Genomic DNA, 21,142 nt, shown 5'->3' on the forward strand with positions numbered 1-21,142 from the left:
CAGTGAATCTGCCTACTTTATTTAATTTTACCTGTAACAGCATGTAAATGTCCCACTGCTGGGCTAAAGCCTCCTCTCCCTATTTAAGGAGAAGGTTTGGAGCTTATTCCACCACGCTGCTCCAATGCGGGTTGGTGGAATACACATGTGGCAGAATTTCGATGAAATTAGACACATGCAGGTTTCCTCACGATGTTTTCCTTCACCGAAAAGCACAAGATGAATTATAACCAGAAATTAACCACATGAAAATTCAGAGGTGCTTGCCCGGGTTTGAACTCACATTCATCGGTTAAGATTCACGCGTTCGTACCACTGGGCCATCTCGGCTTTAATTTTAATCATTAATTTAATTTTAATCATTCATAAATTATAAAACTAGGTATTAATTGTATTTCAATTGGCTTATCTACGGTCTTTGGGCTTGAGTTTTGTATTTATATACTAAATCATTTTTTTTTAATTTTCATTGCACCATTTTATTTTTAGATAAGATAAATATAATATACACTTCCTATTAACTCTTATATCTTTATAATTAATAAGCAGCTTTTATATAGCCGATTGTCTTTTCTTTCCAAATAATTTGAATTTTAGCGCTTATTTTCTGGCAACATCAAAATTTAGTCAAAATATATACTAATATTACAAGTTAACTTATTTAAAATAAAAATACTAATTAAATTGACTTCAATATATTACACTGATTAAAAAAATTAAATTAACGTGTATTTTGTTTGTTTTATTTCATTTGTATTAGATTTTATTTTATAAATAAGCACTGAAATGTTAATTCCGAACATGCGCAGAATATATTTGCTGGCCAGCGATCCACATCAATGTTCTACGTCACACCTCTGCGAAATTCTTAGCTCAGGATTGGTTGCGCATTTCGGAAATTACGTATCATCGCCAATCAGAAGTTAGGGCATATCGAGTACTGCCTTGAACATCAATCGTCATATGACCCATTCTATCGAGTCTGCAAAGCTTGGGCCATATTTGTCTGTGCTAAAATAGTTTCGTGGAGTGAGTGTGTGCAGATAGTCATCACAGTTTTTGGGACCTGTAAATACTCCCACACTTCATAATCAAAATGGCTGAAACAAATCCCATCTATGGACCCTTCTTTGGAGTTATGGGGGCGGCGTCTGCTATCATTTTCAGTGGTATGTACTTTTTGTGAAATTATCTTCATTGAAATGGCTGTCTGTTATATGAAATCGAATCAAAAATTTTGTTTCGTTTTTTTACTTAATGTTTTCTAGAGGCTCGAGATGCACCTTAAACTTATCATTACATTGCGAATATGGTTATTTTAGGAGTCCTAAATATAGTTATAGCCGCGCCTTGAAACATACGCTAAAACCTAGGTAAAATCTATAGTATAGCCATCGGAGACAAATTGTATTGATGTTTTTCATTCAAATAGGTATTTTCGACAATTCTGGGCGTAGTTTTGAGATATATAAACCGAATTGATCGTCATGTGATTGATACAACGATGGTGCCTTCTACCATCGTTGTATTATGTTGGCACCACTGTTAATGTAGCGTAAATCCTGTAATGTCATATTTCCAAGAATTCATCATCGTTCAACCAGTATTTGACCGATCTCTAGAGAAAAATAGGGCAGGAGGCGGTACCTGCACGATTCTTACAAGAATATGAAGCTGACCTTAATATAATATTGATTTTAAGATGACAGTGAGACAAAGATTTGCGTGATAAACGAGATACCATTGTCATTTCTTTATTTCCAATGGTAAAGTCAATCGATTTTTATATTGACACAATAACTTGACATCACATGACAGGAAACTTGGTCATGTGATTTACTCAAGGTCTAACTTAGGGAATATCAAATGCCAATGCTGTTATTCCTGGGTTATTTCCAATGTTAAAATCAATATACTTTGATATTGATTGACACAATAACTTGAAATCACATGATGGGTAATTTAGTCATGTGATGAAGACAAGTTGTAACTTAAAAAATTCTCTGAAAGATTACTTATTGATCACATATTGAACATGAGTCAATAATCGGAAGATAGTAATGCATTATATTATATTTTTAAATTTAAAATTCTGTTTTTTTTTTAAATCTTCAGTCATGTGTTTAACATTTTCATACAAATCACAACTTACAGTAACACAAGATAATTGTATATAGAATACATAATATATATGCAGGTTTCATTTGCATTGTATAAAAATAATGATAGTTCTATCTTTATGAATTCAAAACAGGACAGATCTCGATTAGTCACATGATATGAACAATCATGAGTTTCTTAATCACATGGTTAAGTGCATTTTAAATAAAATTATAGAACACTGATATTAAAATATTATCAGATTATGTAAAAGTATGTAATTAGTTATCACATGATCAATGCCAATCATTATTTAAAATATAGTTTTTCTGAAATTAAAAGTAACAGTATTTATTACTATTCCACTGCTAAAGAAGTTGGAGTATTCATAAAGAAATAATTACATAATATACATTAGCGAATATACCTGCTAAGAATCTTCACTTGATCAACTAGAAAATAATGATATTTAAAAAGGTATATTAGTTATTTAATTCTGATGAAACAGGCTAATTATCTTAGTGGTAGGCCTTTGTGAAAGCCCATCTGGGTAGGTACAACCTACTCATCATATTCTACCACCAAGCAGCAATATTTAGTATTATTGTGTTCCGCTTTGAAGAATAACCCAGTGTACAAAGAACATAACAAATTAGTTAAACAAAGGTTGGTGGTGCAATTGTGATGTAAGGGATGATTAATATTTCTTACAATACCAATGTGTATGGGCAGTTGCAACCACTTACCATCAGCTGGTCAACTTGATAGTCTAGTCAGACTTTATACAACTAAAAAATTAGTATATGTGTCTATCTACCGTTGGATTTATATAAAATAACCTATGCTATAACTCTATACATGAAGGAAAGTTTTCCAAATTGAAATCAGGTCATGGAAATATACCACACCCTTAGTTCTTTTATTATGTAATTACATCAATTTAACATTAGACTTACAATTACATACAACTGTTAATACTTATTACTCTTAATTTATAAAAGCTAACAAATTTATAATCATTTTACACAAATGCCTCAATCAAGTTTGTGACAAATTAAATCGATTATATTTCACAGTTCACTTATTATCTATTATATACAATTAAACAATATTGGTCACAATTTGATTTGTATAAGTAAAAAAATATTATACAAAAACCTTAAGATGACCTTATCTTAGAAACCATTATTGTATGACATACTTAATAGTTCTGCTTATAATTAATGTTATTTTTTATTAATAATTTTCCAGCCCTGGGAGCGGCTTATGGAACCGCCAAGTCAGGTACCGGTATCGCCGCCATGTCGGTGATGCGGCCTGAGCTCATCATGAAGTCCATCATTCCCGTTGTCATGGCTGGTATTATTGCCATCTACGGGTTGGTCGTGGCTGTACTGATTGCTGGTTCTCTTGAGGCACCAGCCACTTATCCCCTGTTCAGGTGAGCTATAAAGCTTTGTACATAATTATTGATATTTAAGAATTTTTTATTGATTAACAGTTTTTTTTCTTGAGTATTCTTACTTCCTTTTTATAACCTTCAAATTAATTTTGTAATGACAGTAAGCAAGGTTGCAAATTACCATTATTATATATATATATATCTTTACCTCATTGTATTTTTTCTTCTTTACAGAGGGTTCATCCACTTGGGAGCCGGTCTTGCTGTAGGTTTCTCTGGTCTGGCTGCTGGATTCGCCATAGGCATCGTTGGTGATGCTGGCGTGCGTGGTACAGCTCAACAGCCCAGGCTATTCGTCGGAATGATTCTTATCCTCATTTTCGCTGAAGTGTTGGGTCTATACGGTCTTATCGTGGCCATCTACCTTTACACGAAACAACAGTAAATCTGCTAGCACACTCCCGTCGCCCGTGCCCCGGAGCCCTATGCCTTACGTGATCTATCTGCTCATAATATCTCGCGCACAGGGGACGTCGTCGCCGGTAGCGGCCCTGCATAGCGCCCCGAGGCACATCTGTAAAGTAACTTGTTGAGAACTTACGCTTCAGTATAATCGTTCGCATATCTCCGGCGCGACACGGACTCGATGCTGCGTCCGAGTCGTGCCTCGAGACGCGTAATGTATAAATAGTTTTTAAACTTCAATTTTATAATAACGAATAAAGCACGAGCCCCGAATCATGTTTGATGCTACCGCGCGATGACGGAGTTATTTATTTTTAATTTAATTTCCGCTAATGTTTTGTTAAGGTGACTGGAGTATATCACCGACATATCAATTTATTTGCGCGTTACCATCACTCGCGATCGAACCGTTACATCTGACGATATCACTTTTAGATTATTTTAGCGTTAAGGCGAAACTAATGTACAGTTAGAGTAGAAAGTTAAGTCCAAACAATTTATCTTAAAATAATTTATGAACCGTTAAACCCCCAGGGTACTGTGTACCGATATCTATTGCTGAGAGTTAAGCTCGAACCTGGCTTGAGTATACTTGCTATTACAGCTTTTGGTGTCTAAAGCGAGTGTACTTATCCATACTACTTGTACTGTTGCCTGTATTGTGTACCAATGCTCCGTGACCACTGAAATTATTCCAAAGCGAGTCACGAACAATGTAATGCCAGGGATCAGTTAATAAACATGATTTGTACATTCCATATTATTTTGTTTCTACTTGATTGTTTTGTGTGTTTTATTTTCCTTGTCGATCTTTACATGAGCAACAAGATTTATATATTAATTAGGAAGGCGGATGCTACATGACATTGCACTGTCGTATTATATCAAATAATCTATGAATATATTAAAATATAAAATTAAAAACAAAAAAAAAAAACGTTTCTGACGACTTACTATGTGAAATATATTTCAAAATATTTTTATGTATACCTCATAGTCAAAATGATGTTTGAATGAATATAAATTGGTAAGTAAAATTAATACAAATAGGTGAAATTGTATTATTTTAGGTTTCATGTTAGAGAATGTTATAATCTTCGGTGTTATTGAATGAATTGTGTTAATAAAATATTTTGAAAAGTACTGTAAATTATGAATCGAGTGTTTCAGTTCAATTGTCCAGTTTTGTTTGCTCATTCCAAACCTTAACATCCTAATTATTTTATACACTAGAATTAAGTTAGTGGATAATGAAATCGTTGCATCCTATATGAATAAAGGTCGAAACATCGCATCGGCGTATCGCGCCTATTCGCAATTTGTGTTTTGACCCTAACAGTAATAATTGTTAATCTCAATTATAAAGAAACTTAAATTGCAATAAAGATACGTACCAATGAGACAAACTAGGTAACTAGTTGGTCTGACAGCAGTAATTATATATAACAATAAATACAATGCATACACTAACAGTCTGTTAATGTGTTACTGCTGGGCTAAGGCCTCCTTCCTCCCTTTTGAGGAGAAGGTTTGGAGCTTATTCCACCACGCTGCTCCAATGCGGGTTGGTAGAAAATACAATGCATACTAAATATAATTTACTTAGTAAAGAATATAATAACAAATTCCATTAGTAGTATTTATACGTTAAAATTGTGGGTTCAAACCCGGGCAAGCACCACTGAATTTTCATGTGCTTAATTGTTTATAATTCATCTCGTGCTTGACAGTGAAGGAAAACCTTAAAAGGGGGAGGAGGCCTTAACCCAGAAGTGGGACATTAACAGGCTGTTACTGTTTTAGTTAAAATACCTACGAATTGATGCTTATTGCTAATTTAGTGGTAGTAGAGTCGCGTTTGGACTCTACTACCACTTACCATCAGGTGGAGTAGAGTCATTTGCCCTCCCGGCGAATATATAAAAAAAAAATTTAAACCTTAAATTTTATCGATGATATGAATTTTATGATGATGATGATAGATCAAGAACAGCTGTTGATTGATGTCCCCTGTTCTATTCTAGCATCGATCGATTAATATGGTAACTAGAAAGAATATAACCTTAGTGGTAAAAAGCCGTTGATCGACTTTGTTCTATAACACCCTTTTTTATTGAAAAAAAAACGGATTTGATTTGAAGCCAAAAATTCATTCCTATATTTATTTATATGATAGAAGAGACAAATAATTGTACAATCACGTGACGAAAGAAAAACAAATTTCTATGTGCAGCACTTATGCTGGGCTTATCGCTTAAATCGCTGTTAGTAGCGATTTCTTCCAGGCATATACCTAAACACACTAATAATTGATCACATTACAATACTACAGAAATACGGTAAAACACACATACAAGTACATACTGCCTACAGTATTACGTAATTATTATAACAAGAAATACTTCAATTACTGAAGTCTCCGACTTAAAATCTTAAAATATTTATGAACAATTGTTTGAATACCTAGAAAATAGGAAAGTAAAGAAAAGTAATAAGATAATCGTTTTTTCAAGTTAAATCGTCTTAATGGTAATCAAGTTTTAGCATTGAATGAAAATTTCGAGATATCACGTACAAGATACTTTCGGCAAGGGAATTTGAAATATTAGAAATAGTGCTTGCTTAATATTAAATACTTTTACAATATATATATAATATGCCGACGTAGTCGCAGAAAAAAAAGGTCCAGGCGCCTTCCAAGCGATCGCTGTAACAGACATTCAAAAATGTTGTATGAAATGAGGATAAAATACGCGAGGCAAGTGGTAGAACGGGCGAATAGATTGGTTTCGAAATTTTTATATCTCATCGGTTAAAATTTCATCCGTACACTCTACAATCTACATTATAAAGACTAGTTTTAAATGGGAACAACAATACAATTGTCATGTGTTTATTAAATATAATATGAACAATATGACCGATCGATGTTATAAGAGTCGTATCATAAATTTAAGAAAGTTCAAAGTAATTAAATGAATCGCGCTGGTGACTGCGGGCCGAGGTGTGTGCCTAATATTTAATTTATTCATTATTAATGTACTTAAAAGCTTTACATTTATAAGTAAAAACTACTATCGATCGGCATACAAAAGTAAATACTCTGACTGGCAAAAGGAACTCGGCAACTATAAGTTAAGATTTCATTTATGTTGTGTTATGAAATAAACCTGAACAAAATTGTTCGATCAATTTATTAATAATATAAATTAACAATGTATATGATCATTGACTATGATTTTTAATTAATTGTTTTAAAAGTTATAAAACAATAGTTGTTGTTTATGGTGCTGGCAATATAATCGACCTGCAAGATTACTATTTTTACAAAAGATCCTTATTTAGTCTTCAGTTTAAATATATAGAATTCAATGAGATTAATTTGACAACAACTTTCCATTTAGATACCTGTAACCTGTATTGATTTTAGGTGACGTTACAGCTGTCACTTGTCAATTTATAAAGTTTGGTTGGCGTTTCATAATTGGCTCGAATTTATATTGCAATTGGAGTGAAGTTTTGTTTTACATAAAATAATATAAAGCTTAAATTCGATAAAATGAAATATAAAACATTATTATGCATTACTGTAATTCTAACATACTACAATATAGAAGCCCAAAATCGCGCTAAAGGAGTATGTTTAATTGAAGATTTCATTTGAAGCCGGTGCGATTTTTATATTTTTGAAACAATGATTACCTTTTGCATTACAGCTCGAAGAGAAAGTCCAGCAACTGACGGATATGACAGCAAAACATTCAATAATACCATTGAATTTAAACAAGTTTAAGGATTATGTTAAGTCTCCACCGAGGGACTACTCTTTCATAGTGATGTTCACAGCTATGGCACCTTCCCGGCGGTGTACTATATGTCAACATGTCTATGATGAATATGTGGTCGTAGCCAATTCATTCCGCGTCTCACCATCTTATAGTGACAAATTATTCTTCGGAATGGTTGACTTTGATGAAGGTTCAGATATCTTCCAGATGGTAATTATATGATAAAATTATATCGAAATATCATACATTTTAATGTAGTTAAAAACTTAAATATTATTTCATATTTTAACCAATGATTTAGTAGTTTACTATTCTAAAAACTTATGTATAAAATAATATGTGCAACCAATATACAAGGTGATTAAGGTCAGTTTTAGGTGTTAGGCCACCTTTTTGCTAACATTACCTGCCTTTTTTTTAAGCTGACTAATTATATATAAGCTGTTATCTATTCAGGCTTATTTATTAAAAATTGCACTAATATATCTTGTTTCTCCATTTATAAAAATATCAAGAAAACTGTATGTCTACTTTTGCCTACTGAACTATAAATCCTGGTTGATATCAGAATATAATATTCAATAATAAACTAACAACAGTTATATTATTCTTCTATTATAAAAGTATTTCCAATATAGACATACTATTACAATCTCTTCTCCATTTGTAAGAGTTAAATTTCATTTAAAAAAGCTTAAGAAATATTAAAATATGATGATAAAAAAAATTACAAACCCTTTTTTCAGCTACGATTGAACACAGCCCCAGTGATTATGCACTTCCCTGCTAAAGGGAAGCCTAAACCTGCTGATTCCATGGACTTTGAAAGAGCAGGTATACATGCGGAAGCAATAATCAAGTGGATTCAAGACAGGACTGATATTCAGGTAAGAGAAAAATACTGTTAGTTAGCTACTGTTGTTTATGGTAATCACACTTACTGTCAAGTTCATTTACTAAAACTAAGCCATATGTAGCAAAAAATTAGATGAATGTAAATTTTCGAGTAATCATGTGATAACTGGGTAACAGAAACCAAGTGCACACACCAGCACCAGCAAAGAGGGTTGTGAGAATTACTTACTAGAATTTTATTATGTTATTTAAAAACTTATTGATAACATAGTAACTATATTGTCCTTTTTTTAATGCTGGAAAAACTCATTACATATTTCCCCCACGGGAACGGTTGGGGGTATGTTGGACTTGCTGATGTCCCAGGCGCCGAGTGCACCACAAACATTGGAATACTCATTAAAACTCTTTTACATGCTATATATATATTTATTTGCATGCTACCGTGATGAATAACATTTTCCTGTCTTTAACTATTGAATTCACAATGCTGGACACAATATTAATACTTGATATTAACTTTATGTAATTACACTCATAAAAAAATTATGGTATACTAATTTTTTAAAATAATAAATCTACAAATAATTTTGCCGAGAGCCGAGATGGCCCAGAGGTGATTCTAAACCTATGATCGTGAGTTCAAATATAGGTAAGCACCACTAAATTCTTATGTGTTTAATTTGTGTTTTACCTTGAAGAAATACATGTGGTCCTCACATGCATGTCTCTTAATTTCATTGATATTCTGTCACCTGTGTTTCCATCAACTAGTATTGGAGCAGCATAGTGGAAAAAGCACCAAACTTTCTCTTTAAAGCAAAAGGAATAATTTAATTATTTCTAAATATGTTTGGGCACGGACTTGGATAGATGGCTGTAAAAAGTGTTACATTATTCATTTCAAAGCATCATAAATTGTTGATTATAGATAAATATATCCGACTGCGATATGCGGAAGGCAATAAAACCTTACTAGAATTTTGACTAAAGAAAAATAAAGCCAAACTTCAAATTTCTAGTTTTTTTTAATTTCTACTGTATTTTCGGACCAATAAAAAATTTTTTTTAGAAATAATAAGTTGTGATTTAATTTACAGATTCGTGTTTTCCGTCCACCAAACTACTCGGGTGCTGTTGCGTTTGGGCTGCTCTTCATATTACTAGCGGGGTTTTTATACCTAAGACGTAACAACCTTGAGTTTCTTTACAACAAACAAATGTGGGCCATTATCGCCGTTTTCTTCTGCTTCGCCATGGTGTCGGGTCAGATGTGGAATCAGATTCGTGGACCACCTTTCTTTCACAGAACTAAGAATGGGCCGGTTTATATTAATGGAGGTTCCCATGGCCAGTTTGTGTTGGAGAGCTACATTGTAGCAATATTAAGTATCCTTTTTTTTTGTTAAGTGTTGAAAAACCAAAGTTATTTTTACAAGCTTTTATTTGGAACTGATTTCACCCAACCAAATGAGTTGAAATTCGGCACATATTTAATCCTGATAATAATATAATTATCTAGGAAAGTGGATTTTAATATATTTTAAAAATTATTTATTTATAAAACCTTTTTTTTTATATTAATTAAAGCTTATTATTCTATATACTTCAAGAAGTATAATATTAGACTCGCCTCGCTTTTGTATAAACAGATTGTAGAATAGTTCCATTATACATAAAAAATATTTTTTTAATTAAAAATATCAAATTTTTTCTGAACATAATAATCCAGATGGTGCAGTAGTTGTAGGAATGATTTTAATGATAGAAGCAGCGGGTGGAGTTAAAGGGACAGTTATTGCTGCTCTAGAAGGAAAGAGGCGGCGTTTCCAATCTGTTGTCGGATTGGTATTAGTATGCGTGTTCTTCTCGCTACTCCTCTCTGTATTTAGAGCTAAAACTCAAGGCTATCCGTATAGGTAAGAATATTTATATTAATTATGTCTTCATATATTTATGATTTTTAAAATGAAATATATTTAGCGGGGAATGAATTGTCTTCCGAAAGGTACTGTTACCGTAGATGTGATAAACAATTACGCTTTAGGAAATGGGGCGGGTATTTTAAATTTATTTGGGTGATAGTGAGACACGTAGACATAAATCGAGACAGTCCCTCACAAAATAGGTTGCATGGAAATGTTAAGTATACCAGGAAAGGCGCCTTATCCAAATCCGTCATGGCGCCTTCTATTTTAAATTCACTCTTAGATTACAACTTCAAATTTTCTTATAAAAGTTTTAATTTTTAACATAAAATTTTTTTTCATTCGTTTATTTGTTTCAGCTTCCTCTTCAAATAAAAAATTGAATATTTGAAACACAAATGTCATGAGTGCAATTGAAAGTGTGTGATGAAATATTATAATTTTAATTAAGAAAATGAAACAACTATTTATTTATGTGTCTATTTCATAAACATTGTAAATAAATGTTACAATATATGTATTCTTTTATTTAATTTAGTATAAAATATATTCAGCCTCATGATAACTTATTCGTAAAAAAATAAATAGCATATTAATTATATAAAAATATTATAAAATGTTAGGTATTAAAGCTGTTCTCTTATTGGGATAGTTGCTAAATGTTTTTTTGTACCAAACATGAGCGTGTATTGCAGTCTGCACCTGTAATGTAAAAAAATTTATATATACTAATTGAGTTTAATTCATTTAAAACAATTGGTTGATTAAACTTTACTTTTAGTGCTTTATAGATTCCCTTCTTTAAAATGGTTTGTAAGATATAAAATGACACTAAAAATATAATAATAATATACTAACCTGATTAGCAATCACCCACAAGAATATGCAGAAAAAGGTCCTTGTTGGTATCAAAATTAACAAAACCATATATATAATGATTTCACATAATCTGTGGGGACTTGATACATGTTCAAATAGTCTTCCATGTGGTATTTTATGTTCCTCTGTAATAATATCACCAGACTTTTTGTCTTTACGTAGATTAGCGAAAATAATATTAGTCATAAACTGTTCATACCAAGCCCAAATAAAAATTACTATACATGGGATAGCTAGCACTAACGTTTTTGTGTCGCTCCATAGTATTTTACTTCTGTTCTGGCTCCCTGTAAGTTAAAATAAAGTATTACTTAACAATGGAATCAGTTTACTTCTAATCTAATCAACTTATATAAAAAATAAACACTTTTATTATTATTGTGAAAAGATTTATCTTTGTCATCCACACAACTAACTATCCTAAACAACCATTAAATAACCAAAAAGCCTTAATATAGACACAGTAACGCAAATATGCATGCACATTTATTTTTTTATACAATAGGAAGGTGGACGAGCATATGGGCCACCTGATGGTAAGTGGTCACCAATGCCCATAGACATTGGCCAATTGCCCAATATTTATAAATGTATTTTGTAGTTGTACTACTCCTAACTTACTATGTTGGCCGAAATATTTTCATTTAGTTTCTTAATGCTAAACTAAAACTAAATAAAAATAAGTCTTTATTATACTAACCCAGTAGTATTATTGATATGATAAGCAAGTTTGAGTTGGTTCATTTGAATTTTAAATATTTAACGCATGTCTAGTCCCATTGTTACATCTATATACTCATCTTATTTATGTTCAATGTACATTCTTTCTAGAATACTATTGTACAATATAGTCTTAACAAACCAATCACCTTGAATATATTCACTTTAGTGTTAAACACTATCTATTTTTTAATTATACAGCTAAGGCCTGGGTCAAGTTAACTGTGCGAAGTTAACTTTGCATACATGCATTGTGCATATACTTTGATATGGTATAATTCAAACATTATTCATACAAACGAGTATTTTTGTAAAACTATGTAATAAATATGCAAATATAAAACTACAGCCAGTACAGAATGTATTAGATTAATGTATTGAAGGAATCTAAAATTTACGTAGTACAACACTAAAAAGAGAACAGAAGGCCTTTGACCAGCATAGAATTTTAATTTATTTTAAGATGATAAAATAATGAATTAGTAAATTTTCTTACCACAAAACAAAGGTGCTTGGCCAATCGTAGCTACAATAACAGCATAGTAATGCACTAAGCCAGCTAAATAGTGACTAAGGTTCATCTTACTAGACTTGGCAAATACTTGCAAGTAAAAGGTTTCGTAACACCTTCGTATGCACTGGACAAGAAGAAGTGACAATGCCAGTAATGCTGCCAAAGCTGGGACTAAAAAAAAATCGTTTTATTGAAAAACAAAATTAAAGGTACCTATATCTTGGGATATGATATAAATGTTATGCCTGTAAATTAAGAATGACGGTAGTTATCATGAATTTATGAATTAATGTTGAAATAATTTTATATAATAATAAAAAATAAAAACTATTACTTACGTAAAGTAAGTAATTTATTCGAAGTTTTATCATATATATTAAACAGTTAAATCATTATTTCTTACCTGTTGGTTCATCTTGTTCCAAAGTTATTTTCAGTAAAAATCCAATGGATCCGTGAACAGTGAACTCAAAGCAATACACTAATACAGCGTATACTAAAGTAACTGCACTTAAAACTGATGAAAATGCATAAAAATGCCGGTAAAGTGCTTTTGGTACTTCTATTATTTGTAAAAAATTTGCTTCGGATCCTTGATACGCGAAGCTGCCATATTTAAACCCTTTCACTATAAATGCAGGGACGTGTTTCTCGTAATGATTTATCACAAATCCAGTAAATCCAACAGTGAGAGCTAAACTTAAGAAACCCAGATCTAAAATATTTAACATTTTCGAAAAGTATGCTTGTATGAAACTCCGGTGAGTATTTGAGAGATAAGTAAGACATAGAAAGCAAAAAAGTAGGACTTAACGGTACTTAAACATTCTTATAAACTTTCGTTCCCATTTCATGGAAAACAACAACAAAACTGACCATTCAGCACACTAAGAAATTCATGGCAAATTTGACATTTGACAAGCCGATTGTCAGTGGTCACGTGAAAAAACAAAAAGAATAAATGTCAAAAAACAACCGTTCCATTTATTAAGTTTCATTTGTTAAATTTTATTAGTATTTATTAAAGAATCTATATAAATAATTCCAAAGTAATGTATCATTATGTCACTAATAATAATATAAAAATCTGTATTTATAATAAATTCTGGTTTTTATTAATATAAAATAGTATAAAAATTATATATTTACATATTACATCAACTTGGATAGTGACTTCACACTATGACTTATATAATTTGGTGAGATCATTTATATTGCCTTGCGTCGTATCTAGAATGTTGCCAATAATAAACGATGCTGGGCTTGTACAGTACACAAAATGCAAGGTCGACCAAGCCATTGTCTATTAAGCTCAAAATTGGTCGATGTTGGTCAAGCGTAATATGTATCTTTAAGTTAAATCTGATAAAGGTCAAACTAAATAAATTTATATTGGCCCGACCTGGGATTTGACCTCGGGGTCTGCGGCCTTACATTTAGCCATTAGACCAACGAGGCAGACAAAATTGATATGAACAAACAGCACAAAACACGTGCAGTGAAAACTATAAATAAATAAATAATGACAGTAAAAACATTTTTTAAAACATTTTTAATTAAAGGAAATATAACTGAAATCAAAGTCATCACATACATTATATACACTATGCTATATGCTATAAAAGATTTTACATATATATAATCTTGCTTTTATTGTTGTTGTACGGTTTTCATAAATGTCATTTACAACGCTGCTCTACTGTGACTGAACTGGATATATTACGCCCTAAATTTCTTCCTACACATACATATTATGAACTCTTCACAGAACACAAAATATCAGGGTTGCTTGCACAGATATATATAACTTCAATTAAAATTTGTTTACTCACACTATTGTAGCGTCTTAAAATGACAAATATATTTTCTGCTTATCTTTTTTGTTTACCGTCCATATTATTTCTGTTGGTTAACTTCGGTAAGCAGTGAGTTAATTTAAATATTTTCTATTCACCGGACAGACATGAGGCACCCGCTATATTTTATTTGCTCAACGGCGTGTAAGGGGCTTATAAGTGAAGAGTAACTATGCAAGTTCCTGGTTGTCGGTATGTCAGTTTCAATGTTACGCGCCGTTTCATCCTATTTGACGGCTTAAGTGCGCCCAAGATTGGAATTCGCGACGCCCTGTCGCCGACGAAATGAGAGCGTTAAAATAAACGGGACACCTGATGGATTTACTAAATTTAGGAGCCGATACGTGATTTTATGGAGACGAATTTATATCGATGGATTCTTACTTAAATCCGTTTTGATTTATATTGCAACGACGGATTGACTAATTCAATTGAATTAAACCTTTTTTGGCTAAATGGTATACCGTTTGTATATTTTAGTATCTGATTTTAGCAATTTAAGTGAAATCTTCTACATTTCAGTTTTGATCAGTATCATCATAACGGATAATGATTTTGCTTTTTCAAACAATATTAATACTCGTTACACTTGTAATTTGTTAAAACACGCCTTTAATTTTTTTTATATTTTAAAAGCTCAATATCAAATAGCACAGATAAACTTCGACGTCTAAAAGATTTTCTTTGGCATTTTTTTCTAAGTAAGTTTCATACAAGTTAAAATAGTAGTGTTTTAAATTTTTTTTTTTTTTTATAGAGTAGGAAGGTGGACGAGCATATGGGCCACCTGATGGTAAGTGGTCACCAAACGCCCTTAGACATTGGCATTGTAAGAAATGTCAACCATCGCTTATAGCCAATGCGCCACCAACCTTGGGAACTAAGATTTTATGTCCCTTGTGCCTGTAATTGCACTGGCTCACTCACCCTTCAAACCGGAACACAACAATATCAAGGATTGCTGTTTTGCGGTAGAATATCTGATGAGTGGGTGGTACCTACCCAGACGAGCTTGCACAAAGCCCTACCACCAGTAAAAATTTTTTGTAAGCAAGATACAATACCAAGTGTGTTTTGTAATATTAAGTTACATGATTTCAATTTATTTATGTGTAAAGGAACTTTTTTTTATTCCTTTAGGATTTTTTTAATCAAGCTCACAATCAATCACACAATCATCATCATCATTTACCTACATTTATATACGAAATACGGTAAAAAAATAAATAAGATTTATTAAAAAAATGGCTCAAATTGTCCGATTCAAATATGAAAACAAAATTTAAGCTACTTTGAGATATTTAGAATTTAAAAAAGACCTGTGCTACTACATCTATAAACTTCTCACCGACTGCTTTTAATTTTTTATTTATACATGTAAAGTATATAAATGAAAACCACCATGTTATTAAGGTTGCGATCAACTTAAATATCATATCAAACGCAATAACTTCTAAATCGTAATTTAGCTGCAACACGTGTCAGACGATGTTTCAAAGCCCACGTCGTTTCCATTATTTTAATGAAAATGTTTTGCCTAAATTGCCGAGCCAAACTTTCTCGTGTCTTATTGTTTTTGTTCTGTTGTGTTGATTTTTTAAATCATTTAATTAAAACATCCGGTGCGAATTTATCTAGTAATATATGTTTTTAAGCTCGTTACCTTTGGTTAAGTAATTAACTTTATTACCTTTTCTTCCAAAATAAGACGCCACCGTTAGGTTATATGTAGAGTAGGATGTACACCAATACATATATATTTTAAGCCATTATAATCCATAAGACAAGTTAGAATAACCATTGTAGGCAAGCCTGTTTTACTTGTACTTATTTAAAATTAAAGACACGCGATTTTGTACGAATAATGATTTTCAATAAGATAGGTTTTATATTTTATAAAAAAAATCATAATGGGTTAGTGGAAAAATTGTTCTTCATTACATACACGCTTCTCACAATTGTCACAAATTTAATTTCCTTGTAATTTTTATGTAAAAGCTTAAACAAAATTAGGAAATCTTTGCTACAATGTTTTGTTTGTATCACGGTATTAACATCGAAACAATTTACCTGTATCTGATTAAGCAATTACACATTATCAAAACATGTTATTGAATATTAATAACTTGTGAAGCTATACCAAAGGTATAAAATGAGGATATTTGCAAAATATTACCCATTCGAACGTGTTAAGCTGGTAAAGAAACTTCAACAATCTAAAGTAAGTGGAACGATTTGTTTTGATATAGTTGCCTGTGGGTTATTTCGAATTGAGTAAGCCAATGGATAGAACTCATTCAAATCCAGGCAAGCGCTAGTATTTTTAAATTTATCGTCGTGTTCAGACGTTGTACACGCGTCAGATGAAATACTCTCAAACACCCGCACTGCTTCTAGCGTGGTAAGAGCGTCACTTTTTATTGTCAAGCCTTTTTTATTTCATACGTAGAAGGACGCGCAAATGGGCCACCTGATGGTAAGTGACCACCACTGCTGGTATTCATTGGTGCGGTAAGAATCACTAATGATCCCTTACATCGCCAATGCACCCCCTTGGGAACTAAGATGTTATGTCCCTTGTACCTGTAGTTACACTGGCACACTCATCCTTCCAAATCCTGATGAGTTTTACTTACACAGACGGGTTTGCACAAAGTCTTTAGCCGGTTAAATAACATCAGAACATGCAAATAAAGTTTTCCAGAATATTAATAATATATGACTTCGGAAAGTTCGGTTATCCATTTAAAATAAAACTTTAACATTATTATTCTAGTTTTAAAATTGTTTTTATAGTGTTTTTGTATTTTATGAGTTATATCCTATTGAGCATATAAGGAAGGGGGTGAAACAATTTCATTGTTTTGTTTTATTTAGATGAATTTCAAACAATCCACCACTCTCATCTATTTCGCGATGATGGCATCAATGTGCTGCGGACACATAGATGGAGGACAGTTCTCATTTCAAGACGTCACTCCTCAAGTGTACTGCGGTCGTGCACTGGCGAAGGCCCTTGCATATCTCTGCTATGACGAACCTTTGACTGAAAAGAGATCGGAAATAGGCACCATGTTCAGTAAGTTGTTATTTGTATATGTGTCGTTAAATTTTCAAAGAATTGTACTTTATTTATGAAAATTCCATTTAATTTCATAAAAAAAATTAAAATATTATATTTTTAAGATAATAGCCATATCATCTTGAAAAGGGGCAATTATTTTGGAATCGCAATAATTGCCCCTTTTAATTTAGACTTTAATTTTATTTAATTTTATAGGTGTAGTCCAACGTTTGCTGACAAGGGTCATTCTGAATAAGACATATATATATTTTATTCTACAGATTCTATTCTTGCACCATATTATAAGGAGCAAGAAAACCAAGTTGGTTGGCCGTGGATTCCGTACCACAAAGCAAGAAGCATGGGCATGCCGTCACGAAGCAAACGTCTTGTCGTCAATGAATGCTGTGACAAGGCTTGTAACTTAAGCGAATTATTATCCTATTGTTGAATTGATAATCAATAATACTTCTTGAAATTGTTCGTGTTAGGTACACTTTGTTAGTGAAAATTAGTAAATAATTTTGAACATTAAAAAATAATTTTGGAAGTTACTTAATTGAGATTTTTTTCCTCCAATTACTCTTAATTAAATAAAACCCAAGCAGTTAAAAAAATCGCTTTAAAATATGTTGTTAATTTAGTTGTTTTGCTAATCTGTCTACGTTACATGATTAATATCCACCAGTAATTTCTCGGGATAGTCTTTTATGTAACTGATCAGTGTCTTACGTGTAAAAATTCCGTTAAACGGAAACGTTCAGGTTGATGATTAATGGAATGTAATTGATGCGAAAGGAACAAAAAAAAAATCAAATGAAACTTAACAGAAATATATAAATTATAAGAAATAATGATATAAATCATGGCATTGTTTTCAAGACGCTGGCAAAAATGAATTATGAAAACCGTTAAATTTTCAAATCATTTAACAGTGCAAGTAATTGTAATAAAATTATTGCTACATATTCCCGAAATTAGTACATACGCGTGTGCAATTGCTTAGGTAACTTAAAACGTATATAAATCACATAACTCACTTTTCCTCTTTATGTTTATGTTATTGTGAATAATGTTAATTCAAATAGGCAAAGTTGTCAATTAGTGTGTTTCATTGTCTTGTTCTTCTTGTTCCGCCCATAGTCCATCATTATCGCACAATTTTAATTACCACAATGCTTCTATGTAGTATTTTCAATATTATATCTAAAGTTTTCGTTTACCGGCAATTGCATCAACGTTACAAGTAAATACAGCTACTATAGTGGCGCAGATACAACCACGTTATGCATTTGTCGATGCTCAGTATTCCCGTCACGGCAGTCTCTAGGCGTTTGCCGCCAACGTGGAGTAGTTTGTTCTGAAGTTTCTTTCCTTATTGATGTTGCAAACTAGCAGTTGAAACGCTCATACATTTTTAATTTAATCAATTTAAGCTGCATTAGTTTATTATGGTTTAATTAATACACTCTGAAATCGGCCAACGGATTATTATGAACGGGTTTTATTGACGAATACTCATGTGTACTTGGATGTTTTGATCTCACATAAGCTACATTAAGAATATTACAATTAAGACCAGCAGGTATAACATTTCAGACATTAAAAAAACTATTATTAAAAAATTGTCAGCTTAGAAGTGACCGTTGGATGTATAATCCAGTTCTTTGTCTGGCTTATACAGGCACCTATACTAAAGAAAAGAAAAAGTTATATTCCCGCCAAAAAAAAACGTCGGTCTACGGTGAAAAACAATAACCATAACAAGGCGACATTTCCAAGTTTTCTAAAAGAATACTCTGAGTGCTTCGAGTGAGAAGACGTTGCAGTCGACATACAAATTACCGAGTCGAGTGCTTATCACTAGTGTTCAAGTCGAGATAACTTTACAACTGATATTGATAAAAGTTTTATTGTTACAGTTGATTTCATTTTGTATAATTCGAAAGTTTTGTTACAAAATATTGTAAGTCAGGATGTTGTTTATAAATTCTAATTGTCACTGTTGGTAAGGCTTTACTACTTGAAAAACACAAAACCTCATCAAATATTCTATCACCTTATAGCAATGGCTTTATTTCCTTTGTGTTTCAGAATATGAATAAAAAACAAAATCACACGTAAAACTTTAGTTACGGGAGAAACAGCCGAGAGAAATAATATAATATTAATAATTTAAAATAATATTATCACTTGTTTGTATAAATTTTTGACATATGACTTTTACAACACTAATAATAGTCATACGATATTCAAATTTGAATATTTTAAATATAACTTTATGAACCAATACGACGTTCTTTTGGACTTAAAAGTATACTCTGCGCATTCTTACACACTTTATGTTAAATTATTAAACCAATACAATATAAGAAAAGTGTTTAATTAATCCATTAAGAAAACGAATAAATACACTATATAAAGTATAAAATATAGTATGTTACATATAAAGTGGCCAGTGCAAATGAGACATTTTCATTTCTGGACTAACGCCCCTTTTCTTAGGGAGAAAATTTGCTATTTTATTCCACTACGCTGATCCAATGCGGGTATAGTTAAGTTTTATTCATAAAATATATTGAAACATGTTGGGTTCTCTAGAAAGTTGTCCTACATAGGACATTTTGTTCCGATCTTCGTAGCAATATATTATTAAAGATTCTTGTAATAAAATGTCTGTGAAAGACTTTATTAAACATTGTTTTATTCTTTATTTCGATGAGCCGAGATGGCCTAGTGGTTGTGGTAGAACACGTGAATCTTAACCGATGATCGTGGGTTCAAACCCGGACAAGCACCACTGAATTTTCATGTGCTTAATTTGTGTTTATAATTCATCTCGTGCTTGACGGTTAAGGAAAATCGTGAGGAAACCTGCATACGTCTGATTTCATTAAAATTCTGCCACATGTGTATTCTACCAACCCACATTAGAGCAGCGTGGTGGAATAAGCTTCTAACCTTCTCCGCAAAAGGGAGAGAAGGCCTTAGCCCAGCAGTGGGATATTAACAGGCTGTTACTTTATTTCGATATTTTATTAGTAAACAATAGATAGCTTGTTGAAATTGAATGTAATTTACTGAGAAAATAATAGGATTTATTTATTTATTTGTGATATTTATTTTATATCTTAATTATAGTGTTAAAAGATTCGTGCGTTCAAAATGAAAATGTCACACAATAAAGGTCATATATAAGTATAAGCATATATTAAAATACGTTGTTATTTTCTAAAAAAATACATCGCACCTCACTCGTGAAATATTTAAGGTCGGCTTAAAGTGATACACTATTTTGCTTCGTATTTCCTTTAATAGAAGACTTATAACGAATATGTTAGTCAATGTCGCATATCAAATAAAAGATTTTTTTTATTTACAATATTGCTTTTACTGAGCGGATAGACTAAAAAGCGTTTTTTTTATACTATTAAAAACTATACATATGTACAGTCTAATAAAACGATTGAATAAATTTGTAATATAACGAGCTGGTTGGCGTGGTTGGTGGATGATTGCCTTTCACGCCAAAGGTTGTGGGTTCGATTTCCACCCAGGACAGATATTCGTG

The 21,142-nt window shown here is 31.9% G+C and overlaps 4 protein-coding genes across 7 annotated transcripts in view; 3 read left to right on the forward strand and 1 right to left on the reverse strand.

The window, feature by feature from the left end:
• The first annotated feature begins 916 nt into the window (after nt 1-916).
• Nucleotides 917-4,727, forward strand: LOC126768163 (V-type proton ATPase 16 kDa proteolipid subunit c). The gene is made up of 3 exons (XM_050486106.1): nt 917-1,169; nt 3,352-3,541; nt 3,737-4,727. The coding sequence occupies exons 1-3, from the start codon at nt 1,097-1,099 to the stop codon at nt 3,945-3,947; spliced, it is 474 nt and encodes a 157-aa protein (XP_050342063.1). The 5' UTR covers nt 917-1,096; the 3' UTR covers nt 3,948-4,727.
• A 2,699-nt stretch (nt 4,728-7,426) lies between these two features.
• LOC126768150 (tumor suppressor candidate 3) overlaps nt 7,427-21,142 on the forward strand; it is a 534,937-nt gene continuing 521,221 nt past the window's right edge. For 3 of the 4 annotated variants that reach the window (XM_050486090.1, XM_050486089.1, XM_050486088.1), the window contains exons 1-6: nt 7,427-7,604; nt 7,684-7,965; nt 8,502-8,642; nt 9,711-9,999; nt 10,343-10,529; nt 10,898-10,917. In XM_050486090.1, the coding sequence (XP_050342047.1) occupies nt 7,527-7,604; nt 7,684-7,965; nt 8,502-8,642; nt 9,711-9,999; nt 10,343-10,529; nt 10,898-10,913 (993 nt within the window). In that variant the 5' untranslated portion in view covers nt 7,427-7,526 and the 3' untranslated portion in view covers nt 10,914-10,917. Of the gene's footprint in view, nt 7,605-7,683; nt 7,966-8,501; nt 8,643-9,710; nt 10,000-10,342; nt 10,530-10,897; nt 11,055-21,142 lie in introns of those variants that run through there. The other variant, XM_050486087.1, reaches the window with a different exon arrangement.
• LOC126768154 (polyprenol reductase) lies at nt 10,994-13,541 on the reverse strand. Its single transcript, XM_050486096.1, has 4 exons — nt 13,055-13,541; nt 12,634-12,822; nt 11,397-11,704; nt 10,994-11,240 (listed from the first exon to the last, which is right to left on the reverse strand). The coding sequence occupies exons 1-4, from the start codon at nt 13,380-13,382 to the stop codon at nt 11,148-11,150; spliced, it is 918 nt and encodes a 305-aa protein (XP_050342053.1). The 5' UTR covers nt 13,383-13,541; the 3' UTR covers nt 10,994-11,147.
• On the forward strand, nt 16,701-18,033 carry LOC126768165 (bombyxin A-3 homolog). The gene is made up of 3 exons (XM_050486108.1): nt 16,701-16,728; nt 17,385-17,586; nt 17,853-18,033. Exons 2-3 carry the CDS (start codon nt 17,385-17,387, stop codon nt 18,020-18,022), a joined length of 372 nt encoding a protein of 123 aa, XP_050342065.1. The 5' UTR covers nt 16,701-16,728; the 3' UTR covers nt 18,023-18,033.

The sequence above is a fragment of the Nymphalis io genome, chromosome 4, assembly GCF_905147045.1.
Source record: "Nymphalis io chromosome 4, ilAglIoxx1.1, whole genome shotgun sequence".
Taxonomy (NCBI): Eukaryota; Metazoa; Arthropoda; class Insecta; order Lepidoptera; family Nymphalidae; genus Nymphalis; species Nymphalis io.

Coding starts and splice junctions, on each gene's coding strand:
- LOC126768163 (XM_050486106.1), top strand. CDS start 1,097: ATGGCTGAAACAAATCCCATCTATGGACCCTTCTTTGGAGTTATGGGG. Junction 1,170..3,351: donor GTCTGCTATCATTTTCAGTG/GTATGTACTTTT, acceptor ATAATTTTCCAG/CCCTGGGAGCGGCTTATGGA. Junction 3,542..3,736: donor GCCACTTATCCCCTGTTCAG/GTGAGCTATAAA, acceptor TCTTCTTTACAG/AGGGTTCATCCACTTGGGAG.
- LOC126768154 (XM_050486096.1), bottom strand. CDS start 13,382: ATGTTAAATATTTTAGATCTGGGTTTCTTAAGTTTAGCTCTCACTGTT. Junction 12,823..13,054: donor GGAACAAGATGAACCAACAG/GTAAGAAATAAT, acceptor ATTTTTTTTTAG/TCCCAGCTTTGGCAGCATTA. Junction 11,241..11,396: donor TGTGGGTGATTGCTAATCAG/GTTAGTATATTA, acceptor TTTACATTACAG/GTGCAGACTGCAATACACGC.
- LOC126768165 (XM_050486108.1), top strand. CDS start 17,385: ATGAATTTCAAACAATCCACCACTCTCATCTATTTCGCGATGATGGCA. Junction 17,587..17,852: donor GGAAATAGGCACCATGTTCA/GTAAGTTGTTAT, acceptor TTTATTCTACAG/ATTCTATTCTTGCACCATAT.